This window comes from Sarcophilus harrisii, chromosome 3 (genome assembly GCF_902635505.1).
Source record: "Sarcophilus harrisii chromosome 3, mSarHar1.11, whole genome shotgun sequence".
Classification (NCBI taxonomy): Eukaryota; Metazoa; Chordata; class Mammalia; order Dasyuromorphia; family Dasyuridae; genus Sarcophilus; species Sarcophilus harrisii.
Window position 1 is genome coordinate 521,295,847 of NC_045428.1, and position 23,522 is coordinate 521,319,368.

Genomic DNA, 23,522 nt, shown 5'->3' on the forward strand with positions numbered 1-23,522 from the left:
TTATTCTTATGATTTCTCTTGATTTGTTCTCCAGATCTGTCATTTTTCATTTAAGATGTTTCACAGTCTCTGTTCTATTTTCTCCTTTATATTGTTATTTCTTGGTCTCTCATAACTTCACTGTCTTGCCCTTGTCCAATTCTAATTTTCAAAGAATTATTTTCATCTTTGAGACTCTTTATCTCCTTTTCTAGTTGGTTAACTTTTCCCCATAAGCTTCCTATTTTTCTTTGATGGTTTTTATTTTAGTTTGCTTTAAGTCTTTTAGTTTTTCCTCAGTGCCTCTCATTTTATTTTTAAAGTCTTTTTTGAATTCTTGTATAGATTCTCTCTGGGAAGGGAGCCATTTCACATTATTCTTTGGGGTAGAAGCATATACATATACATATACATATACATATACATATACATATACATATACATATACATATATATACATATATATATACACACACACACTAAAATGTCCTACTCTGAAGATGAACCCCTTCTTCCTTGTTTCCCTGTTCCCATTGTTGTGCCACAGTTCCCTTTTACTGTTCTACCTCAATTTCCCTGAATTGTTCTGCCTGGTTGCAATATCCCCCCTCCTAATCATCATGATCCAAATAAGGAGAAAGACTTTCTATCTTAGACATCATGACCCCAGATCTTCCCTACTTATCAGAATGTGTGGTACCTACCCCCATCGTGCCATTGTTCTTCTTGATCCCAGTTTATCAGAATGTCAGAACCTGATTGATAGTCCTTTCCAACTCTCAGTGCTCTGACTCTGCCCCTGCCTGGGTTTACCCCTGGTAGCTTGGAGCTATGTGCATATGTATATGTCACTGAGAACTCATTCACTGCTGGATTCTTGGATATGATAGTCTCATTCAGCCCTGGGACCAAGCCATGGATCCATTTGGTCCCAGTAAATCTCTCCCTTTCAAATAAAATATTAAAACTCTCTAATCTCTCCGACATTACACCATAATATCTTTCAATGGTGGGGTTCTTTTTTGTTGATTCGTTTTTTTAAATAAGAGGTATTAGTGTAAGCACCTCTAATCATGGGGGGTGGGGGGCTGGTGCCTCCAACCTCCCTTCAGCTCTCCCCTCTAATCTGGAATTCAAACCATGAGCTCCACCCATCTGCAAGTGCCCACACCCAGCAATGCCCTTGGCCCACAGCCACTGCACTCACCAGGTGCTGGACCTCCTGTTCCTAGTAAGCCAAAGTTCCCTCAGTCTTCCTAAACTCAAACCCCAACTAGATAAACAGTCCAGAGAGGAAAATCTCTGTGGTTCCTGCAGAGGTTTCAGCCACACCCAACCAGCCTGAGGGGTCCCCACTGGGTGTTTCTGAGGAGCTTACTAGGAGGTGTCTGCACTTCACACAAATTAATCCCTAGCCTGGTGGCATTCTGATAATCTTCTTGGATTGTACCAGGAAACCCCTATTCTGCTCAAGTTTTTCTGATTTTTCTCCTTTCTATGTTCTCCCTGAGGCACAAATTTGTTCTATTTGTGAAGGAAATCAGGAGAGTTTGAAATTACCAACCTACTCCATCATCTTTCCCAGAATCCCAGAAGTGCAGTACTTTCACAGATCAATTGGAATTATAATCTATACTAACTTTCCTGTTAATGCTTCCTAAAGCCAAATTGAGTTAATTCTTCAACTTAAATAGCTCTAGATCAATAACCATATCATCATGGTTATCTGTGATGTTAAGATTATCTTACATAGTACTTTTGTGTATTATGGCCACCTCCTCTTAATTTCTTCTGCTTCTGTAAAAATCCCTACCATTTTTGACCTTTAACTTTACCACTTTTGCACAAACATTCCTTTGATAGCTATGATTTTTCCTTAAGATCTCTTAAAGAAGAAAAAAAATTATTTTTCTTCTATTTCTTTACTTTGTGTATTTAAGAAAATTTTTTGCTATTTTCCAGAATTCTGCATTCAGTTGTTTATATCTTTCATTTTCTCCTTTATCTTTATCTTTCCTTTCCTCAGCTATTTGTAAACCTCATCATAAAAGCCATTTTGCTTTCTTGCTCTTTTTCTTTGGAATGTTTTTTTTGTTACTGCTTCCTGAATATTCATCACTACCACTTCATATTCATAAGAAGTTTTACTTAGATTATAACTTGTAGTCTTATGGTTTTCATTATTTTCTTCAGTTTTAGTCTGAATTTGCAACAAGAAGCCATGAGTCACCTCCAGGCCTTGTTTTAACTGACTGTATAGAGAGTTTCTTCCACCTTTGACTGCAAAGTATATAAATAGTCTGATTGCTACATTGACCATATGGTAATATCCACATGGAGAATCATCTTTTCAGTTGTTGAAAAAAAAAACCAACAAAGCATCTTGACAAAACTCTTCCTACTTTATTTTGTATCCCAAGACTTAACTTGCCTGTTACTCCAATTATCTTTGGATTTCTTGCTTTAACATTCCAATCCCTTATGATGAATGTGACTTAGTTTTGGAGTATTATTTCCAGGAGATGTTGTAGCTCTCCCACAGAATTGGTCACTTTTGACTTCTGGCATTGGAACATAGAATTGTATTACTGTGATGTTAAATGGTTTGTCCTAGATTTGAACATATAACATTCTGTCATACTCTAGTACTGCTTTTCTCAGTGTGAGATCTATTCTATTTCTTGCAAAGAATTCTTTGCAAGAATTTCTTGCAAAGAATAGGTATAGATAAAGATTATCTGAATTAAATTCACCCATTCCTTTATTTTTAAATTTCTATGCAGTGTTTCATAGTTCCTCATCAGTTGCATTCATATCTGAGTTTCATTTTCATTTTGGTCCAGCTCTTTCATAATTGCTTCATAGCTACTTGTAGTTGCCTTCTATTCTTCCCCAATATTATATTGATGTGAGGAGCTCATCTTTCCCATATCATTCCCTGTCATTTCTTTTATCATTTTAGTGTATTGTCCATTGACTTTTTTGGGAAAAGACAATGGAGTGCTTTGCCCTTGCCTTTTTTTGTCAGACTCTTCATTCTGACCTGTCTCACCTTGGGTAATCCTGCCCAGTATAACTCATACTTTCATTGAGCTATATAAGCAGGCCCTCCTTCACAACAATGCAATGATCCAGGATGGGGATTGTACCAAGAAGTAATATATTTTAAAAGTATGCCAGAAAGTATAAATCACTGTAAAATTGCAAAATAAAATAAAACAATTATAAAATAAAACTATTTTTGTTTTATGCATTTCTAGATAAGACTTGATATGAAAGAACTTGAGCAAAATATATGAGCATTTAGCTATCTTTTCTATGAAAAGATCACCTAGATCCTATAGAAAGCAATTACTGTGTACAGACCTCATTATTACCATTATCCTTTGGGCCTGACACATAAAGAGGGTTCCAAAACTACTTAGTGTTCTATGGCTTAAATCAATCCTGCTGATTTTTTTTGCATTTCATTCTGCTTCTGTTTTTGCTACCTTTTTTTTGTCATCTACCTGGCTTTATTCTGCTCCCAAAACTCTGACCCCAAAACAAACACTAATATAAACACTTTTTCAACAACCAAAAAGGCAGCCCTATGGTCAGTGTAGAAATCAGATTGTTTATATAATTTTATAGTCAAACGTAGGAGAAATTTTCTAAAGAGTCAGTTAAAACCAAGCATAAATAATTAAAGTTTCTTTTTTTTCCAGCCAAAAGGGAGCCACTGTATAATCACATCCCAGAGTTTACTTTTGTGATGAGTTATACATAATAATTAGGTTAATCCCTTTTAATAGTCATTTTAGGTATTCTTATCCTATTTAGATGTTTTTCTTTATATTTTGGTATAGTTAGTGTTATTAACATACTTTAAACTGTTTAAGTCTTCAATTTGTTTAAAAATATAATGTTGAAATAATATTTTTGTAACCTATATAGGTCCTGCTCAGGTTCCAATGATGTCCCCAAATGGTTCAGTGCCTCCTATTTATGTGCCTCCTGGATATGCTCCACAGGTAAGGACATTACATTTCTACATACACACACATACATACACATACACAGTAGTCATGGAAAAAAAACCTTTGCTTTAACTTTGTGTCTATTGAAAAAAATGTTAGTTTATTAAATCATGTTAGCTGTTATTTGGATGACATTGGACAAGTCAGCTACTATCTCTGGACCTCATTTTGGTCCACTTGACCTCTAAGGTTCCTTCCAATTCTAAATCTATAATTTTATAATAAGCATTATTTAATACACTTGTTTTAAGATATGTTTTTCCTCCCTGAAAACATTATTCATTTGATTTTAACATTTAGGAAGAAGATGATTGTGAATGTTGGTTTTCAAATATTATGTTATTATCTTTAATAATAAATGAATAAACTGTACCTCTGTTGTTCATTTGTTTTCCAATCTTTTGCCCAAGGTTAATACTAGATTTTAATACTATACCAAGGAAGAAAAATCTTCTCAGACCATTTCAGAGTTTTTTCATGCTAGATGGTTTTTATTTAATGTATTGAAGAAAAAACTGAATATCCTTAAAATAATCAACTGTCCAATCTGTGATATATGCTTTAATATGATTTTTTTAAATATTAAGGTTTTTGTTTTATAAATTTTCCTATTTTGTTATGAAAAGGCTAAAATGTGGTTATTGAGACTGATCACCTTCTTGTCTCTGAAACTCTGAAACTCTGAAAACTTAATTCTTAAAACTTAGTACTATTTTTTTGACTCCTTGTAATGTCAGACAGTGAATTTGTATTTTTTCCCCACTAATAAGTTTGTATATATTTTAAAATAATGTAGTGTTTTAAAATAGTGTTTCTCCAGTAAGGCAAACACATTTATTTGGAAATGAATATAATTTTGATGTAATTATTATAAGGAATTGTTAAGTAATTAAAAAAAAAAAGACAATTCGCAAACACTGTTTTTGTTCTTCTGCACATAAAAATTGATATTTTAGATATTGCCTCAGATTATTAATAGCAAGAAAAATGCAAATAGTTTCACTTTGTTCCCTGTAAACTGGCAAATATTACAAAAGATAGAAATAGTAAGTTTATTGTCCAGGTAGAACTGCACAAAGACAAGTACACTGATACATTATTTGTGGATCAAATAAGATAATTGTAAAGCAGTTAGCACACGTTTGGCAAATAGCAAGTAATATATAAATGATTGATAATAATCAACAGTAATAATCATGGTAAAACTATTATCATAGTTTAGTAACTTTGAAGACTACTCTTGAAAGCAGTTTGGAACAGTCATTAAATTGTTTGTATTCTCTGAACCAGAAAAGAATTGGAAATCGAGAGGATGTCCATCATTTGGGAGTAGCATACTTTTGTGCTTTAAGAAATAACAAGCAGCATGCGCTCAGAAAAACTTGGACTTAGATGAACTAATATAAAGTGAAGTAAGCAGAACCGAACATTGTACACAATAACAATATTGTACAATGAAGAACTATCAGTGACTTGAATATTTTCAACAGAACAATGATTAAGATAATTCCAAAGGTCTCATGGGGAAAAATACTCTTATCCAGAGAAAGAACTGATAGAATCTGAAAGCAAATTGAAGCTTATTATTTTCACTTTATTTTTTTGTTTGTTTTTTCTTTTGGTCTCTTTCTACTTTCACAAAATGACTAATATACACATATGCTTTACATAATTGCACATACATAACTTTCATCAAATTACTTACCTTTTTAGGAAAGGGAAAGGGAAGGAGGAGTAGAAGAAAATTTGAAATTCAAAAATTTTTAATGAATATTAAAAATTTGTCTATGTATAATTAGAAAAAATAGTGTTAAAAATTTTTTTTTGATAAAACTGAAAAAGAAAGAGGAAGAGGGAGAGAGGAAGAGAAGACTGGCCCTGGAGAAAACTGGAAAAAATAAGATTAAGGGGACCAATAGGATTATGATTGACTAGGAGAAAGATTAACTCATAATTTGAACCTGGAACACAAGTGAAAATGATTAAGATTACATTTCTCTGACACATCCCTTGTTTCCACTCATACCACAATACTAATTCTGACCCTTATCATCTTTGGTCAGGACAGTACAACAGCCTCCTGTAGCCACCGGGCTTGAAGTCTTTCCCCTTTCTCATCTATCCTCCAGAGTATCAGAAATACTTGTTTAAAAGTTCTCATGCTTCCATGTTGTCTTTAGGATCAAATCTCCCTTATCATTCCAGATTTAATGCCTATCACTCTCTATTATGCATTATGTGTCATAACCAAAATAAATCTACTATATTCCATTACCTATCTTGTTGCTTTTGAACCTGTCCCATATGCCAAAAAACCACTTCCTATTCATTTGTACTTTGTAAAATCCTTATTTTATTTCAAGAAAATAAGTTCAAGAATAATCTTTTCCTGAATCTTCCCAGCTTTTCCCTCCCTAAATTACTATATGTTAATTTCTATGTTTGCAAGTTTATCCCAGTGGTCCTTTTAAGGTAGCAACTACTTAATTTTTATCCCCAATACAGTGTCTAGTATATAATAGATAATTACTTGTTGACTGATTATTTTCTCTCCTTTGTGTCTTTGATTTTGAAAGTAAAAGAGTTTAAGTTGGAGGCATTAGGTGGGAAGAATTATTGAAGAAAATTGTAAAGGTGGGGGGCCAGCTAGAGGCATGTAGTAATTGTCTCAGGAGCTTTAAGAGAATATAAACAAGTTTATGAAAGAGAAGAGGCTGGGGAAGAATCTGGTAAGATGGTGAAATAGGTTGGTAAATTTCAAGCTCTCCTAATTTTTCCTTACCAATAGAATAAATTTGTACCTCAGAGCAAACACAGATTGGTGAAAAATCAAGAAAACTTGGGGCAGAACAGGGATCTCCTGATACAACCCAAGAAGATTCTCAGAAAGCTACCAGGCTAGGAATTAACTTGTGTGAAGTGCAGACACCTCCTAGTAAACTCCTCAGAAACGCCCAGTGGGGACCCCTCAGGCTGACTGGGTGTGGCTGGAGCCTCTGCAGGAACCACAGAGATTTTCACCCCTGGACTGTTCATCTAGTTGGGGTTTGAGTCTAGGAAGACTGAGGGAATTTTGGCTTATTGGGAACAGGAGGTCCAGCACCTGGTGAGTGCAGTGGCTGTGGGGCAAGAGCAGTGCTGGCTGAGGGCACTTGCAGACAGGTGGAGCTCATGGTTTGGGATTCCTGGTCAGAAGGGGAAGCTGAAGGGGAGTTTGAGGAACTGGACCCCCCTTCCATGATTAGAGGCATTTACAACTAATACCTTTTACTTTTAAAAAATGAATTGGCAAAGAAGAAAGAACTGCACCACTGAAAGATATTATAGAAATAGGGAAGCAGGGAAGAAGGGGTAAGACACTTTAGTATTTAAAATATATATAGTATTAATATATATATATATATAGTATTAAAATATATATATATTATATATATATATTATTGTCTATTGAACCTATAACCCATGTAAGTAGGTTTTCAGAATTATGAGCTCTCCTTCCCCCTCTAATGGCTCTGTGTCTATATTTTGTCTGCACCTCATTTGTGTAATATGATTACTATTTTTACTTTTACTCTGCCAGTCTTTCTTTTGAGCTTACCCTATTGTTAATGTAAATCTTAAATATTAAGTACACATTTTCCCCATATGAAAAAAATAAACGATTTGTCCATGTTAAGTTCTTTAAAACTGGCCTTTCGTATGGGCTCTTACATGTTAAATTTTGATAAATTTGAAAGTGCATCAAATATCCATTTTTTCCTCATTCAGGGCAAGTTAAGGAGTAGAATTTAATGGAAGAGTTAGGCAAGGATAGGAAAGAAATGTGTGTATGTGGGATGGTATGTGTTTGGGTGACTTTGTATATGTATGTATATATCTACATATGTATATATAAATAATCTTAATTGTCGCTTGCTTAGGGGTGGTGAGGGGAGTGAAAGGAAGATGATATGTATGTGTGTGTATATAAATATATCCTTTCTTAACTATAGCCTACTTGGGGGTGGAGTAAGGGAATAAAAAAGGGGAAAAAAGAATAAAGCAAATAAGTTGCATAGCAGAGAACAAAAGAACAATTCATAAGGAAATAAAGAAAAGATGGACACTCATGAATATAATCTCTTCTAATACATATAATTTCTAAAATTGGTATTTGCTATATATTTTGAATCCTGCCTGATAATCTACTGGCACATAATATTCTCTTTTGTTGCATTTTGTTTGTGTTGCTTTTCTATTTTTCTTTTTTCTTATTATGTTTTTTCAAATAAAATAAATTTGATTAAAAATGTTTTTAATTGCATTTTTCTCCCCCTCCCCCCAAAAAAAAGAAAGAAAGAAAGAAAAAGTTTTATTTGGAGCCTTTTTTTCCCCTATCAGTCATTTTGTGGAGCTCCAATCATCTCCCCAACAAAAGGGAAAGATAGGCACTAAAAGATAGTGTTCCACCTCTTTTTGGGAAAGAAATAAATTTGTTTCATTAACTATTCTCCAGGACCATGATAACTGTTGCTATTTTTCCAGTTGCTTAGAGTTTGAATTCCTTTTAGTTATCTCTTCTTTTAGAATATTGTCTTTCTGGTTATATTTATTTCTGTTTGCCCTCCTTAATTCATAGAAATACATTCTCAGAATGCCTTAAATTCATAGTTTTCTACTGCACAACATGTACTTAGCACAATACCTGATACATAGAAAGTGCTAAATAAGTAACTGCTCACAGGTTTCCCTTTATATTAATATACTAGACTTTTATAGCTTTTCTCATATGAATGAGCATCCATTTTGTCTGTATTTTTTTCTTGCCACCACAAAAGGTACTACTACGAATATTTTGATATACGTTGGTCCCCTCTAATACTCTAAAGAGGTTATAGAGTTGTCAGTGTATGTATGTTATACTCTTATCTTAAATTTTATCTAGCTACAAACTGGAATTCTTATGAAAACCATCTTAATGGACTTTGCCTGTAAATAGCACTTTACCCTCTGTACTCAAATGGCCTTTTCTTGTGCATGTGCTCTATAGATTGATCTGATCTCATCTGCTGGCAAGAAACAATTTTCTATTTCTTGATCATATTTATATTTCACATAAGACAAATGAATTCATTGAAAGGAATCTTTATTTTTGTTGTTCTATTCCTAATATAATGCATACCTAAAGTCTCCAAAATTCACCTCAAAATTTAGATTAAAGATAATTTTAATTGAGAAGGAGAAGCATAGGAAGTAAGTTCACAATTAAAATTTTTAACCAGTAAACTTCCAAGATGAAATCCTGAAGTAAGCATAATTGATCAAGTGTGCAAGCTTTAAAAGTATGTATTATCTAATGTTTGTTTGGGTTTGGGTTTTTTTTTTTTGTCATTTTTTGTCATTCTATTTCTGTGAAAACTTCATTAAGAAGCATATGTGGTTATGCAAGGAATTGAAAATTGAGTGGATATCTATCAGTAATAAGTTATGGTATAAGAATATAATGGAATTTTCTTGTTCTATAAGAAATGATGAACAAACTGATTTCAGAAAAGCCTGGAAAGATTTAGATGAACTGATGGCTAGTAAAGTAAGTAAAACCTGGAGAACATTGTGTACAGTAACAGCAAGATTATGTGATCAACTGTGATAAACTTAGTTCTTCTCATAATTCATCAGTGCAAGATAATTCCATTAGACTTAAGGTGGAAAATTCTATCTGTATCCAAAGAAAAAACTATGGGGACTACTAAATGTAGATAGAAGCATACTGTTTTCACATTTCATTTTTGTTTGCTTCTTTGTCATAGTTTTTCCTTTTTCTGATTTTTTTTTCACAGCATGACTGTTATGGAAATATGTTTAAAATTATTTTACATGTATCATTATTATATTATTATTTAATATACATTTTACATATATTTTACATGTATCATTATTATTATTATAAAATAATACAGGTATTATTTTACCTGTATCAGATTGCTTGTTGTCTTGGAGAGAGAGAAAAATATTGGAACTCAAAATCTTATAAAAAGAATGTTGGAAAGTATCTTTACATGTAATTGGAAAAAAAATACTATTGAAAACTTTTAAAAAGCATATGTAAATTTGAGTAGCCTACAATACAGACATTTTGATCATATTACATTGACACAAAAGAATTGATTACTCTTTCCAGAAAGGTAAGGAACTTTTTAAAAATAGTATTTATTTTTCCAAATACATATTAAGATAGTTTTCAACATTTATTTTTGTAAACCTTTGTGTTTCAAATTTTTTCTCTCCCCCTCCCTTATCTCCACCTTCCCTAGGACATCAAGCCATCATCGCGATATAGGTTAAATATGTCCAGTTCTTTTAATATATTTCTTTATTTGTCATGTTGTGCAAGAAAAATCAGGAAAAAAGAGAAAAAACCAAGAGAAAGAAAAAATAACCAAGCAAACAACACTAACGTGATAATGTTATGCTTTGACTCATATTTAGTCTCTATAGTTCTCTCTCTGGATGCAGATGGCATTTTCCAGTGATGAACTTAAAATGCAGAGACAGATATATTTTGGGAGGTTTATGATTTAAGGAAAACTTATTTTTATGGGTTATTTGTGTTTATGAGGGCTTTATTTTTTTTGTCATTCATTTGGGAATGGAGAGATAGTAGACAGATGACAAATGCATATAAAATAAATTTAGATAAAAGTGTTTTTTAACACAATTTCTTTTTTAAAAAGTCACCATCATAACTGCCTTGCTCGCTTAAAAATGTTTTCACATTGCCTTAGGATAGATACTAGATGACTTTAAATAGATCTGCTGTAAGACGACATACATACATACATACATACATACATACATACATACATACATACATCAAAATAAAAGTGTCGCAAAAATGCAGGAAAAATATTTCTCAAGTTCATTTTAAGAAATAAATAGGGACAGCTAGGTAGCACAGTGGATAAAGCACCAGTCCTGAAGTTAGGAAGAAGTGAGTTTAAATCTGGCCTTAGACATTTAATACTTCCTAGCTGTATGACCTTGGGCAAGTCACTTAACCCTTATTGCCTCAGCAAAAAAGAAGTAAAGGAAGGAAAGAAAGAAGTGGTAATGGCAACTCGGTTATATGGATGAAGAACAACTATGGAAGTCTTTCTCATTCAGATTGAGCACAGAGGACATCATTGAAACTTTTCATATTTGACTTGGGAAGGTTTTAGGGAGGATGTAAGATTCCAAAGCTTTTGAATGAGGGAGAAGTGATAACTTTGAACATTGAAGTACAGAGTCTCTTCTCTAGAACTTTGAGTATTAGAAAACTAGATGAAAGAGCATTTGAACAAATGAGAGGACAAAGAAAAGCAGGAAAAGTAGATGGTAGCAATTTTGATTTGTTCCTCAGTGCAATATGAAGCTACTCTAGAAAAGTCAAATATAAGAGACTTGTCAAAAAGTAGAGAGATGGTTTTAATTGTTAACTCTGAGGTTAGCAATGCAGGCACACAATACTAGAGAGAAGAAGATTAACAAGGAAGATATGATAGTTCTTGAGAGTTGACCTTCTGCCTTTACAGTTAGAAGAAAGACATAAAAATAAGTATTGCGGAGCAGCTAGGTGGTACTGTGGATAGAGCACCAGCCCTAAAGTCAGGAGGACCTGAGTTCAAATTTGACCTCAGACACTTAATACTTCCTAGCTGTATGACTCTGGGCAAGTCACTTAATCCCAATTGCCTCAGGGAAAAAAAATTAAAGAAAAAATAAGTATTGCTAATTTATAGGAACAGTTCATTTGTTCTAGAGGTCACATATCTGTCCAATTTCATCTTTCTAAAACAAGCCAAAAGTAAGCCAAAAAAGTTTACTTAGCAAACTCCTTTAGCATCTCACCCACAGCCTTTGGGGAGAAAAAAGTAAATACATATCTTGATAATTTATTCTTACAGATGCACAAAAGAAATTCTTTATTATTTGGGAATCTGAATTTAAAAATTAGAAGATTCATTTATAGAATTATAAAACATCAGAATTAGGATCATCATAGTTTTCATCTTTTATTTGAAGAACTGAAATATTAGGAATATGGAAAATTTCATTATTAATGACAGTGTCAAGGCAAGGTCTTCTGAATTCTAGTCCAGTTTTCTTATTTTGTGCCACAGTTTTACTTACTCTCTGAGGTTCTGGAATTTTGCAGAGGGTAGTAGTTTACATAAAACTGCCCAGGATTGATAGTCGTCAGGTAAGCTTCTTGTATAGTCCCATCCTTCATTTTAGATTATTGGACTCATTTTTTCTCCTGGTTGTAGTCATCTGTGTCTGGTTCATAGAATTTTGATCTCAGTACCATCTTTTCTTTGGTGAGCTGATTCTTTAAATCTATGATAGATCCTTAGACCATGCAATCTTTTTAAACTTATTAATAATTTCTTTATTTAAGAATCATTTTTTAAAGTTTGACCCAGTTTCTCAGCTGTTGTTCAGAGTTTCAATGACTTCTTGTTATTTTTAGCACCAAATAAAAATTGTCACTTAAAACTCTTCATACTTTGGTTCTAACCTGCCTTTCCAAGTTAATCTCATTCTGCCTTCCAGTCAACCTGTGTCCTTTCTATTCCTACAAAAAGCATAACATTTTGTGTCTTTGCAGGTCAAAATTGGAATGTTCTGCTTTCTTACTACTGTCTACTACAACCCCTAACTTTCTTTAAAGTTCTTCTGAGTAAAGCTTTTTTGATTTTCTCTCTCTCCAGCCCCAATTTTTTTTTCTCTAAAAATGTCCTTATATGTTTTATTTCCATGTTTATCTCCTCTAAACATAGAAGTTCCTATACAGGTGGGACTATCTCATTTTTGCCTTGTGTATCCTTAGTTAATGGATGCATCTTGCGATCACTGCATGGTGCTATATGAAACAAGTATTTAATACATTATTTTTATGAATATATGGTGGAAATTTTTTTTTACTCCTTAGTTCTTCAGAAATTTTTATTTTCTGCCATAGCATATTTTAACCTGTTCAGATATTAAGGAGATATATAACCTAATACTCATCCCTTTTCTTTTCTTGGAACTTAAAAGGTTATTGAAGACAATGGTGTTCGAAGAGTTGTTGTGGTTCCCCAAGCACCGGAGTTTCATCCTGGTGGGCATGCAGTGATACACAGACCCCCCCATCCTCCTCTTCCTGGCTTCATTCCTCTTCCAGCTATGATGCCGCCACCACCCCGTCACATATACTCACCAGTAACAGGAACTGGAGATATGGCAACACAGTATATACCACAGTATCATCCTTCACAGGTATATGGAGATCTAGGTAAGTATATACTTGAAAGTTTACAAGTTCCTTTTTAAAAATATCCTCTCATTGATGAATATTCATGCTATCTCTTTATTATCTTCACTTGGAAATTGTTATATGTATAGTTACATGTATAACTATCACATCAATCATTACCAAGTATATATTATGTATGATTCATAAGTACTTTATAACTCTGAAAATGCTCTCAGCTATCACAGTTATTTTCATTATTACCAGTACTTTGAGTTCAGCACTGTGAGGATGCTGGCAAAAGTGTGTCTCCATTCAGATATGAAGGTAGGACTAATACAAATAAAAGATGAAAGCTAACCATGCATATTTGAATTCAAGAAGAGTGGGTTCAAATGCCATTTTTGCCACTATCTGTGTGACCTTGGGCATACCGTTTCTGCATGAAAAATTGGTGGATTAGACTTGAGGAATGATAGATTAGTTATTTCTATTTCATATAAAGAAGTAAAAGTCCCATTATAATGAAATATCCAGTTTTAATTCAAGTATTTAGGCATATAAGAAAGAAATTGAAATTGTCCCTGTCCTCAAGGAGTTTACATTCTACCAAGTTATTATGCTACAGTAGGATTCTGAAAAATGAACACATTTCCAGAAATTATATTCTTGTATAATCTTGGTTTCTTATAGTACTTGTTGGAAGCCTTCTGTCCTTTGAAATATTATTTCTTACAAAAACATTCTTTAGAAATGGCAAGAAAAAGCTGCTCATGGTTTCTTTATTGCCAAATCGCATGCCTTTTCCAGTCATTCTTGAGTCCTGCATTTTTGATACCAGTGATCTCCTTTGAGTTCCCTGATCACATATTCAATAAATCTTTAGTGCACAGATTACTCCTCTGTCTTGGGTTCTGGATCTTCTTCCCTGTCCCAGTCCTTGAATGTGGAAGCCCCAAAAGATTCTTCTATCTCTGCTCCCCAATTTCATTTATCTCCTTTGTAGAGTAAACAAGTCAAAAAATCTCTAACCCTTACCCCTTCTCATTATTCCAGACTCACCATTTTGCACCTGGTGGTCCCACAGTTACCTCACATTTATTATATCCAAACCTGAACTCTCAGTTGAAAATTCTCCCTGCTTTTTTTTTCTTGTGATTTAACTATCCTCTCAGTTACCCAGACTTGTACTTTTAGAATCATTTGTTTCTTTTTTCTTTCTTACCTTCTACAATCAATCATTTGTGAATCTTGTTATTTTATCTCTGAAATAGCTCTTAGAGATTTTACTTATAATTATGGTTGTGATGATATGATTTTTCTTTTTATCTGGTAAAATTTAGTGAAATGCTTTTTTTCCTGCTTTTATAAGTATTTCAAATGTGATTTAAATTTTTGTTTTTTCTTGTTTCTAGATTCACTCTCTACACATGGTAGATCTAACTTTAGAGATGAAAGATCTAGTAAAACTTATGAACGTTTACAGAAAAAATTAAAAGATCGACAGGGATCACAAAAAGATAAATTGAGTAGCCCACCATCGTCACCTCAGAAATGTCCTTCTCCTACAAATGAACATAACGGACTTATAAAAGGACATAATGTGGGTGGCTTAAGCACAGGATCAGCAAAGAATAAAGCAGGAAAAGGGAAAGTTGTCTCACAAGTGGATACAGAAATAGAAGGTAATCAAAATATGATGTTTTCTTATTGCTGTTTGAATGTTTTTTCCCTTTCCCACCTTTTATTTAACATAGTAAAACCTCATTCTAATAATGTATTTATTTCTACAGGGGCAAAATTAATTCATAGATTAGGAGCCTAGTATTTCACAGGTTTGAAAATGCATAGTTTAACCTTATTTGACCAAGGTATGAGTCAAACTTTACATGGGAAACTTTACATGATTTCCCTCAAATGGCTCGTTGTCTGTCCACAAGAAATTTGAGTAAAAAATCAGATAAAACAGACACAAATCAAAATTCCATATTTGACTTCATAGTCCTTTTCATACCCCTGATTTTGATTTCACCTTTTATGTTTATCCTTACTTTTCTTTTTTTCTGCCCATACTAATCTTCTGACTAGTCCCTTATACCTATTTCATTCCTTACTTTGTACTTTGATATAATCTGCTGCTAATACTTATAGTAATATTTTCTTACAGCTTTACAAAATCTGTTTTCCCCTACCTTCTCCTGATTTCTCCCCCTTAAATTCTCCTTTTTATGTGACCTTTTCCAACCAAGGAGGAGAAAATAATGATTTTCTTTTCCTACACAGTACTCCTTATTCTTTTTAAAGGAAACTTTGAGCACTAATCCCTGTATATTACTGAATGTTATATAAATAAAGAATAAATTAAACATCCCTATTTATATATTATGCGCTCAAGAACTTTTGACCCCTTTATTTTCGTTAGCTATCTATAAGTTTATTGATCTTGAATTATTTCATGATTTGTTGTGAAGTTCTTGTTCTAAATATTCTAGCTACTCTTCCTACTGTTTTTGTTTTTGTTGTTTTTAGACATTTACTAATTACTTGCGAAATACAAGAAACGTTTGGTATAGGAAAACAAGATTGAAATAAGGCAGACTTCAATTAACTTAGTTTTAAAATATAATAACTTTATGTGGAATTACAAACTATATTTTCATCTTCAGAATCTTGAAAGTAAAAGATTTAATTGAGGCTGTATTTTGTCAACACAATCCCAAAATCCATAGCAGAAATTATCCATAAAGGTTATATAAAACATAATATATCAAAACTTGTCCAGATCCTTATTGCTTGTGGAATAAAATATATCCTCTATAACATCTGTTTTAAAATCCTCCACATTCTTAACTAATGTACAAAAGTCTTCAGGTAATTTTCATATTGCTATTATCTCTTTGCATGCTATTAATTATAATCAAATTGGAATACAAATTGTCCCAAAATCTCATTCTACATCAATGTATATATTTTTTTTCTTTTGCATGGAATCAGGCAAAACATATTTCCATATTAGCCATATTTCCAAAAAAAAAAAAGATAATCAAAGTGAGAAAACTTTACTTAAGTTTGCTCCTGAGTTCATCATTTCTCTTTGAAGATGAGTGGCATTTTTTTCATTGCAAGTCCTTTGGAACTGTCTTGGATCATTAAAATGATCAAAATAGCCAAGTGTTTTACAATTGATTATCATTACAGCATTGCTATTACCGTACCCAATGATCTTATTCTCACTTCACTTTGCATCAGTCTTATGTTTCTTTGAACACCCCTCCTTACCCATCATTTCTTAAAGCACAGTATTCTGTTACACTCAGCTTGTACATTCATGCCTCAATTGATAAGCATCCCCTCAATTTCCAGTTCTTTGCCATCACAAAATGAATTGCTGTAAATATTTTTATGCATATAGGTCTTTTTCCTATCTCTTTTCAGTTTTAAACTGGCACTATCATTTTTACCTTACATAGCACCCTGAATGTGTCATGGGGAACATTGAGGCACATAATTCCTTTTGACCATGATTATTGAGAAATAGAAACTAGTGTCCTTTTTAATAAATATTTTAAAAACTTGTTTTAAATGCCAGCATGAGACAGTAACAGTAAAGGGCATTGATGTCTTAACATGAATCTTAATATAATAAAGCTTTTTCCCAATTCATTTTATCCTAATTTGTATTGCATTAGCAAATAACTCAACTAGTTTGGAACAAGGAATGGGAAATAAAAATAAACTTTAGGAGAAGTATTAAAATGTAGCTTCTCTTATCTTTCTGATTTCCTCTAATCTCATGTGATAGTTTAAATTTAATTTTATCTTTTTTCCACCATGAAATTCCAGTCCTCTCACATGAATAACCATAAGCATTCTATGACTTTAAATCCTCATAATTTTTCTCTTCATCAGTTCCAGCCTTACTAGTTTTGTAATCTTCTGGGAAACTGTAAGAGTCAATGTAGGTAACCCACTACTTCAGTTTCCTGAAAGAATAGTGGAGGCTTTTAATACCAGTGAAGTGAATTACACTTATCTTTTTAGAAAGATATGGCTAAAACTTACCACGACCACCAACTTGAAGTGTGAGGTCTTTCCTGATTGAGTAAGTATTCCTCTATCTACTGTCTCAGAGGCAGGAATATCTGAAATCAAGTACTGCTTGTGACAAATACCCATTGTGTAACCTCATGAAAACTCTGAGACTCCTAAACTTTAGAGAAGATACCAGTCTATACTGTTAGAAATGGAATTTAATATCCTAATAGAGTCATAAATCCCATTTTATGGCCCTATAATTAAAATGTTATGCAGTAGCCCAGCTACTAACTTCTCAGTAAATTAGGTACTTGAATTTCATAAGTACAAAGTACAGTGTTCCTTAGGCCATGATATATATATATATATATATATGTAACATTTCACTTGTCTAATTTTAGTGCCAACATTTTCACTATTTATTTTTAGACATAATTTTTACCTTTGGTTATAAAAAAAGAATGACTTTAAAGTTTTCAATTTTATTTACTGTTTCAGAAATAACATTGGGAGAGATGTTTAAGCCAAAGCAAAAGAATGCTGATAGCAAGCTGTTAAGTAGAAATTCAAGAGAAATAACTTGAATTTATAAACTTTAGGTATTAGTTGCAGTATAAAAAAGTCACATTTGTATTTTTGCAGTTTCTTTTAAATATTTTAAATTTTTTATTTACTTTTTTTAAAGAAAAGAATGAAGAAACAAAAGCGCTCGAAGCCCTTCTTTCTAGCATTACCAAGCCAGTGGTAAGTACCTTTAATACATTCTTCATTTTTTAGCAATTTACCTTTCTGTACGTACAAACTGTTTATAATGTTATGCATAATATATATACAGATTTATGGGGTTTCTATTCAAATATTATTTCCAAAATAGCTATTAAAGATGTGTTAGTCTGTTAACAATACTATTAAAGGAATTCAGAAATTACTATTTTAGAAATAATTCCAGACTAATTAAAATATAAACAGTTACAATTATATGTAAACAATACAAAAATATGTATATATAAAAACAAATGCAATGTATCAGTAAACCTTTATTAAGCACCTACTATATGTGCCAAGCATTGAGGACACAAAGGAAAACAACTGAAATAAACAAATACATACAAATAAACTCTGTATTCTAGTGCATCTCATTTCCAGGCTCAAACATGAATACACTTCACATTCAAAATAAACTAGTCTCCCTCACAAGGATAAATTGAGTAAAGTTTCTAAGGAAAGGCAGTAACTTTAAGAGAGAATGGGAAAGGCTTCTTCAATAAGGAAGGATTTTAGCTTGAGACTTGAAGGAAGCTAAGAGGCAAAGATGAGGAAAGGAGAACATTCTGTTCATGGAGAACAACCAGAGATAGAGGATCTTGTTTGAAGAGCTTTCAGGACTGTGGTATTACTGGGTCATGGAATATAGGTAAGCATTGGGGGGACTTGAGAAAGTAAAAGGGAGTATAAGATAGGGAAAAGAAAACAAGTTAAGAGCTTTGAATAGCAGGTTATTTCTTAATCCTGGAAATGAAATGCTAGGAAGCCACTGGATTTATTGAGTAGGGAGATGACATAGTCAAACCTTTAATTTTGGAAAATCATTTTGGCAGCTAAATGGAGAATGGAGTGGAGTGGGGACAGACTTGTGGCTGGCAGACTCCCCCAGCAGGCTTTTGCAGTAGTCTAAACATGAGGAAGACGACCTACAACAGGGTACTAGCAATATTAGAGGAGAGAATAGGGTTCTGAAAAACAGTAAGTGGTTTTATCCTTCAGGTCATATTTTCAAGAGTCTAGATAAAGATGAATAAAGCTTTAGAAAAAGAAAATTTGTCACTTAGCTAATAAATATATAAATGAAGCATTTTAAGGAAATTTTCACGTATATTTAAGTAGTAGCTTTCAGACATTTTATGGTTGCAACATCTTTAATAGATATAGCTGCTCTGATCATTGAAATTCAGTTTGATAATTTTTTTTCTTGGAAATACAAAGTGCTTTTAAATTTTCTTATAGATATAAAATATAAAAAGTTTACAAAATATACCTCATGCTCACACAGACCAAAAAAAATTATCAGACTTACAGATATAGGAGAAAAAAGTCTTCTGGATTGCACTAAACCAGAATTCACATGTTTAAAAAAAATGTGCACATTTAAGCTAAATCCCCTTACTTTGTGCCAAAAATCAAGTAAGGAAAAAAAAAATCTCTTCTCCTCCCCCCCCCCCCCAAAAAAAAAATCATTTTGGGAGCATTAAAAATAAGTAAAAATGGAAAGAGTATAAGGAGAAAAACTCCCAAGTCTGCAGTGATATTAATCTATATGTGGTGGAACAAGATTAGTTCCTAGAGTCTCCTGAATTCCTATTATGTGACCAGTTTGCCTTCAATTATACCATGTTTTAAGAAGCCTGAAAAAAGCTCACCATTCTGTCCACTAAGGCGCAACAGCTCTGTTTTTTTCATTGTCTCCAAGGATTGGGATTGAATATAGTAGTTTTCATTTACATTAAATAATTAGCATGCATATTTCTGCAAATTAGTAATATACTATCAATATTTTTTTCTGTATTATTACTCAAAAAGGAATCTGATGGCTTTAACAACATTAGTGTTTGAATCTTTAATCTAGCCTAGCAATATCATCTGCATAAAATAGCTGCAAGTATCTTTAACCATAAAGGATCTCAAATGAGCAAAAATAGTTATTAGACTTTGATCTTGGATCTCTCATTTACTGTCTTGGAAACATTGGGTCCCAATTTCCTTGTCCATAAATGAAAAGTTAAATTAGATGAACTTCTAAGGGCAAGCTACCTCTAAATTATGATTCTTTGGTAAGAATCATTGAACACTTGCCCTTATTTTTGTAGCAAATATTTTTAGTCTGAAATTTCCATCCACTAGGGTAAAGCTTGAAATATATATAGGAAAAAAAAGCCCCATTGTATTTCAGGACCTTTTCCCTAACATGTCCTTTATACATAGTAAGCTATTTAATGTATACACTTGCTGAATTTAAATGAGAATAAGTGATGAGGTTTTTTCTCTCACAAGGTGAAAGTCCCATATTTTTTTGCCATCAGAGTAAGTTGCAGATGTCATGTGCACATGTAATTAAACCCACCTAAAATTTTGTTATCTTCACATGTCCCTAATTCATCCTTCCCAGTAACTCATTCTTTCTATGCCTATTACAATTACTGTCATCCCTGTTGTTCTAGTTCCCTCAGAAGTAACAAGAAGTTATCTATTTCTCTCTCTTTTTTTGCCACCTCTCTCCTTTCCTCTTTAGAATATATAATTTCTGTATCCCCACCATTAACATAATTACTTTCTGGCATGTTTCTCATATTTTTTTTCTTATCTCCCATTTCCTATTTTGACAGCACCAGTTTTTGAGCCTTTCTTCTAAGCTGAATAAATAAAACATAATTATATTCTAAACTTGAGAATGAAAAAAAATTATAATTTGGGGCAGGGGTGGACAGAGATCTGCTTAATTCCATGGCACCAATAGTCCTTATAATATTGAATAGCTCTAAATGTTCCCAAACTTAGAACACTCTTTCAGACCTTTCAGCAGTATCCATGACCATCTTAAAATGGGCATATTGCTCCTGATGAATTATTGTATGTGAGTATGTTTGTATATTTATAGATATGATGTGTTTCTTTTTCCTGCCTTTAATTCTACTTTCCTATTGTTTTATAAGCTATTATATATAAAGTCTAGGGAATAATGCCTATTTTAAACTTCTTTTGTAATTCTTCACAGCACACTTATAGAGTCACATTTCAGCCACTATTTATATGTTATAAAGAATTTCTAAATATTATATTTTAACAGGTATCAGACATACAAGCAAGAAGAGTAGTACTTACATGGTCACCTCCTTCCAGCAGCATTAATGGGGAAACAGAAGAAAATAATGTGCCAGAGCTGTATGGTTATGAAATTCTGGTTTCAAATACTGGAAAGGATGGGAAATATAAAAGTGTTTATGCGTAAGTATTTTTCTATATAAAGTAATTTCTAACTATTAATTGACAAGATGAGCTACATGGCATAATGGGAAAAGGTTTTAGAATCAGTAATACTTGACTTCAGGTCCTGCATTTGACACATTCTAGTTGTGTGTTCATGGGCTAGTCACTTAACTTGTACCTCAACATTCTAAGTTTTCAATCACAGACAAGTAATCAAAAAATAGTGGTAGAAGCAATTTCTACATTGATAGTTCTCTTTATATTAAAACAAATCACAGGTAAATAGAGAATTCTTAGATATGAAATGTTTTTGAGATTTTTCTTCCATTGACATGATGTGTGAAAAAAAGAAAATTTGATTTTAAATTTAATGGTCTACATTTATCTGTATATTGTTCCTTTGCTTCATCTGAGTGTTATATTTTAAGATTAAATTTGAAAAAAATCTAAAGTTCTAAATGCCAAGTTTAAATGCCATTGTATATTGCACATTAGCTGGTCATAGTTGTAGTTGATGTTCCTCATGTTAGGGAGATTATTGTAGATTAGTATAACAAATGCTTTTTTTTCCTAGAGTTTCTTCATACCAGTTATTCTCTGCTATATGGAACACAAAGATCTCTTAGTAATTAATTATATGTTGCATTACAAGTACCATAAAGATACATTAAGAGCTGAATAACCAGGCCTCTACCAGAGGAAATGAATTTTCTAGGTGGCCTCCTTAAAGAAGTATCTGGATGAAAAGAAATGTGAAGCTTTATAAAGCATCAGCCTCCTAGAGCAATCAGAGCAATCTTACTGAATCCCCTGGTCCTCACTCTGTACTGTTCTTGTTAGGTAATAAATATAAGGCAGACTATAACCCACCTCTTTTCAGATCAAATAAAGGTTCTTGCTCTTCTGTTACTAATGGCTTCTATTCCAGTATTTAAGAGGACAATTGATTCTTACCTGTCTCTATGCTGTAGAAAAGACCTTACACCCATCCTCTACCCCAACTCTACTAGGCTTGCTTTCTGGCATACTGCTTTGATAGTCTCATCTTTTTTATTATGGCATTTCCTTATGAGTTTGGTTTTTGTGAACCTAGTTTTATTGGGATCCATTTTCTATTGAATAATAGAAGCTACTTATCTAGCTGCACAAGCTTCTGTCACTATTAGATTGCAGCAGGAAAAAGGAAGAACACAGAAAGCAGAGACAAGGAAAAATTGAGGAAGATGAAAGAGAAGAGAATGAGATGAAGAATGTAAATAAAAAATAAATAGAGACACCATCTGAGAGGCAGTGTGACATAGGAATAAATTAGAAAGCCATTCTCAAAATCAAGGAGACCCTAGGATTTATTTCGCATCTCTGACACATACTGCTTACTAATGGGAGAAAACAATCGTCTCTCATAGTTATATTGATATGATAGAATATATCAATATATTCTATATTAATAGAAGAACTTCTTCACCCAGGAGTTTCCTATACCTTTGGTCAGAGATTTAATCTTACCTCAATAGGTTAAATAGCCATCCAGCCGGCCACACCTTATTATCATTGTACTATAATACGGAACTTCCATAAATTAGAAATGTTTTCATATAAACCACAGTAGAGAACCACTGATTTGGGGGGGAGGGAGAGTGGTAAAGGTTATTATTGAGAGATAATTTATAGAGCTAAAAAGTCATATTGACTAACCACCTTACTTCACAAGTGAGAGGAATCTGGTGCCCACAGAAATTAGCTTCTTCATAGTCACAAATAAGTATTTGAACTCATTTCCTCTGACTTCGTATCCAGTTTTCTTTCCATTAGAACACAAATTTAATTCTTATGAAAATGAAGTATGCTAATTTCAAGTAGTGAAAGAATGGATTTTGAAACTTTCTTACCTTTAGTGAAAAAAATGGCCAACAAATTGCAGATTTTGCTCTATTCACCATAATAAATATTATTTGTAAGTAATACTTTGATTGTATAAAAGTAGCTTTTCTTGAATAAGTTCAGTATCCCATCTCCTTGCCTTTGTTCCAATCTAACACAATGAACCTATGTGAAATCCTGTCTTGGGAGTACATAAATACATTTCAGCCCAGCTCGTAGTCTAATCATTTAAATTGTAATTCAGCCACAAAGAATTACCTATATATGCTATATAGTTAGAAGAATATTTTTCCATATTGGTACTATTTTTTAAAAAAAAAAGTTTAAATGTAACATAATTGTTTGGGTCAGTATTCATTTGATATGCCACA

At 32.7% G+C, this 23,522-nt stretch overlaps 1 protein-coding gene across 8 annotated transcripts in view; it reads left to right on the top strand.

Annotated features, from left to right (window-relative positions):
* The window catches only part of FNDC3A (fibronectin type III domain containing 3A), a 176,373-nt gene that overhangs the window by 103,595 nt on the left and 49,256 nt on the right, over positions 1-23,522 (top strand). For all 8 annotated transcript variants that reach the window (XM_031961942.1, XM_031961940.1, XM_031961941.1 and 5 more), the window contains 5 exons: positions 3,916-3,992; positions 13,059-13,296; positions 14,670-14,939; positions 17,975-18,033; positions 21,131-21,288. In XM_031961942.1, coding sequence (XP_031817802.1) covers positions 3,916-3,992; positions 13,059-13,296; positions 14,670-14,939; positions 17,975-18,033; positions 21,131-21,288 — 802 coding nt within the window. The remainder of the gene's footprint in view (positions 1-3,915; positions 3,993-13,058; positions 13,297-14,669; positions 14,940-17,974; positions 18,034-21,130; positions 21,289-23,522) is intronic.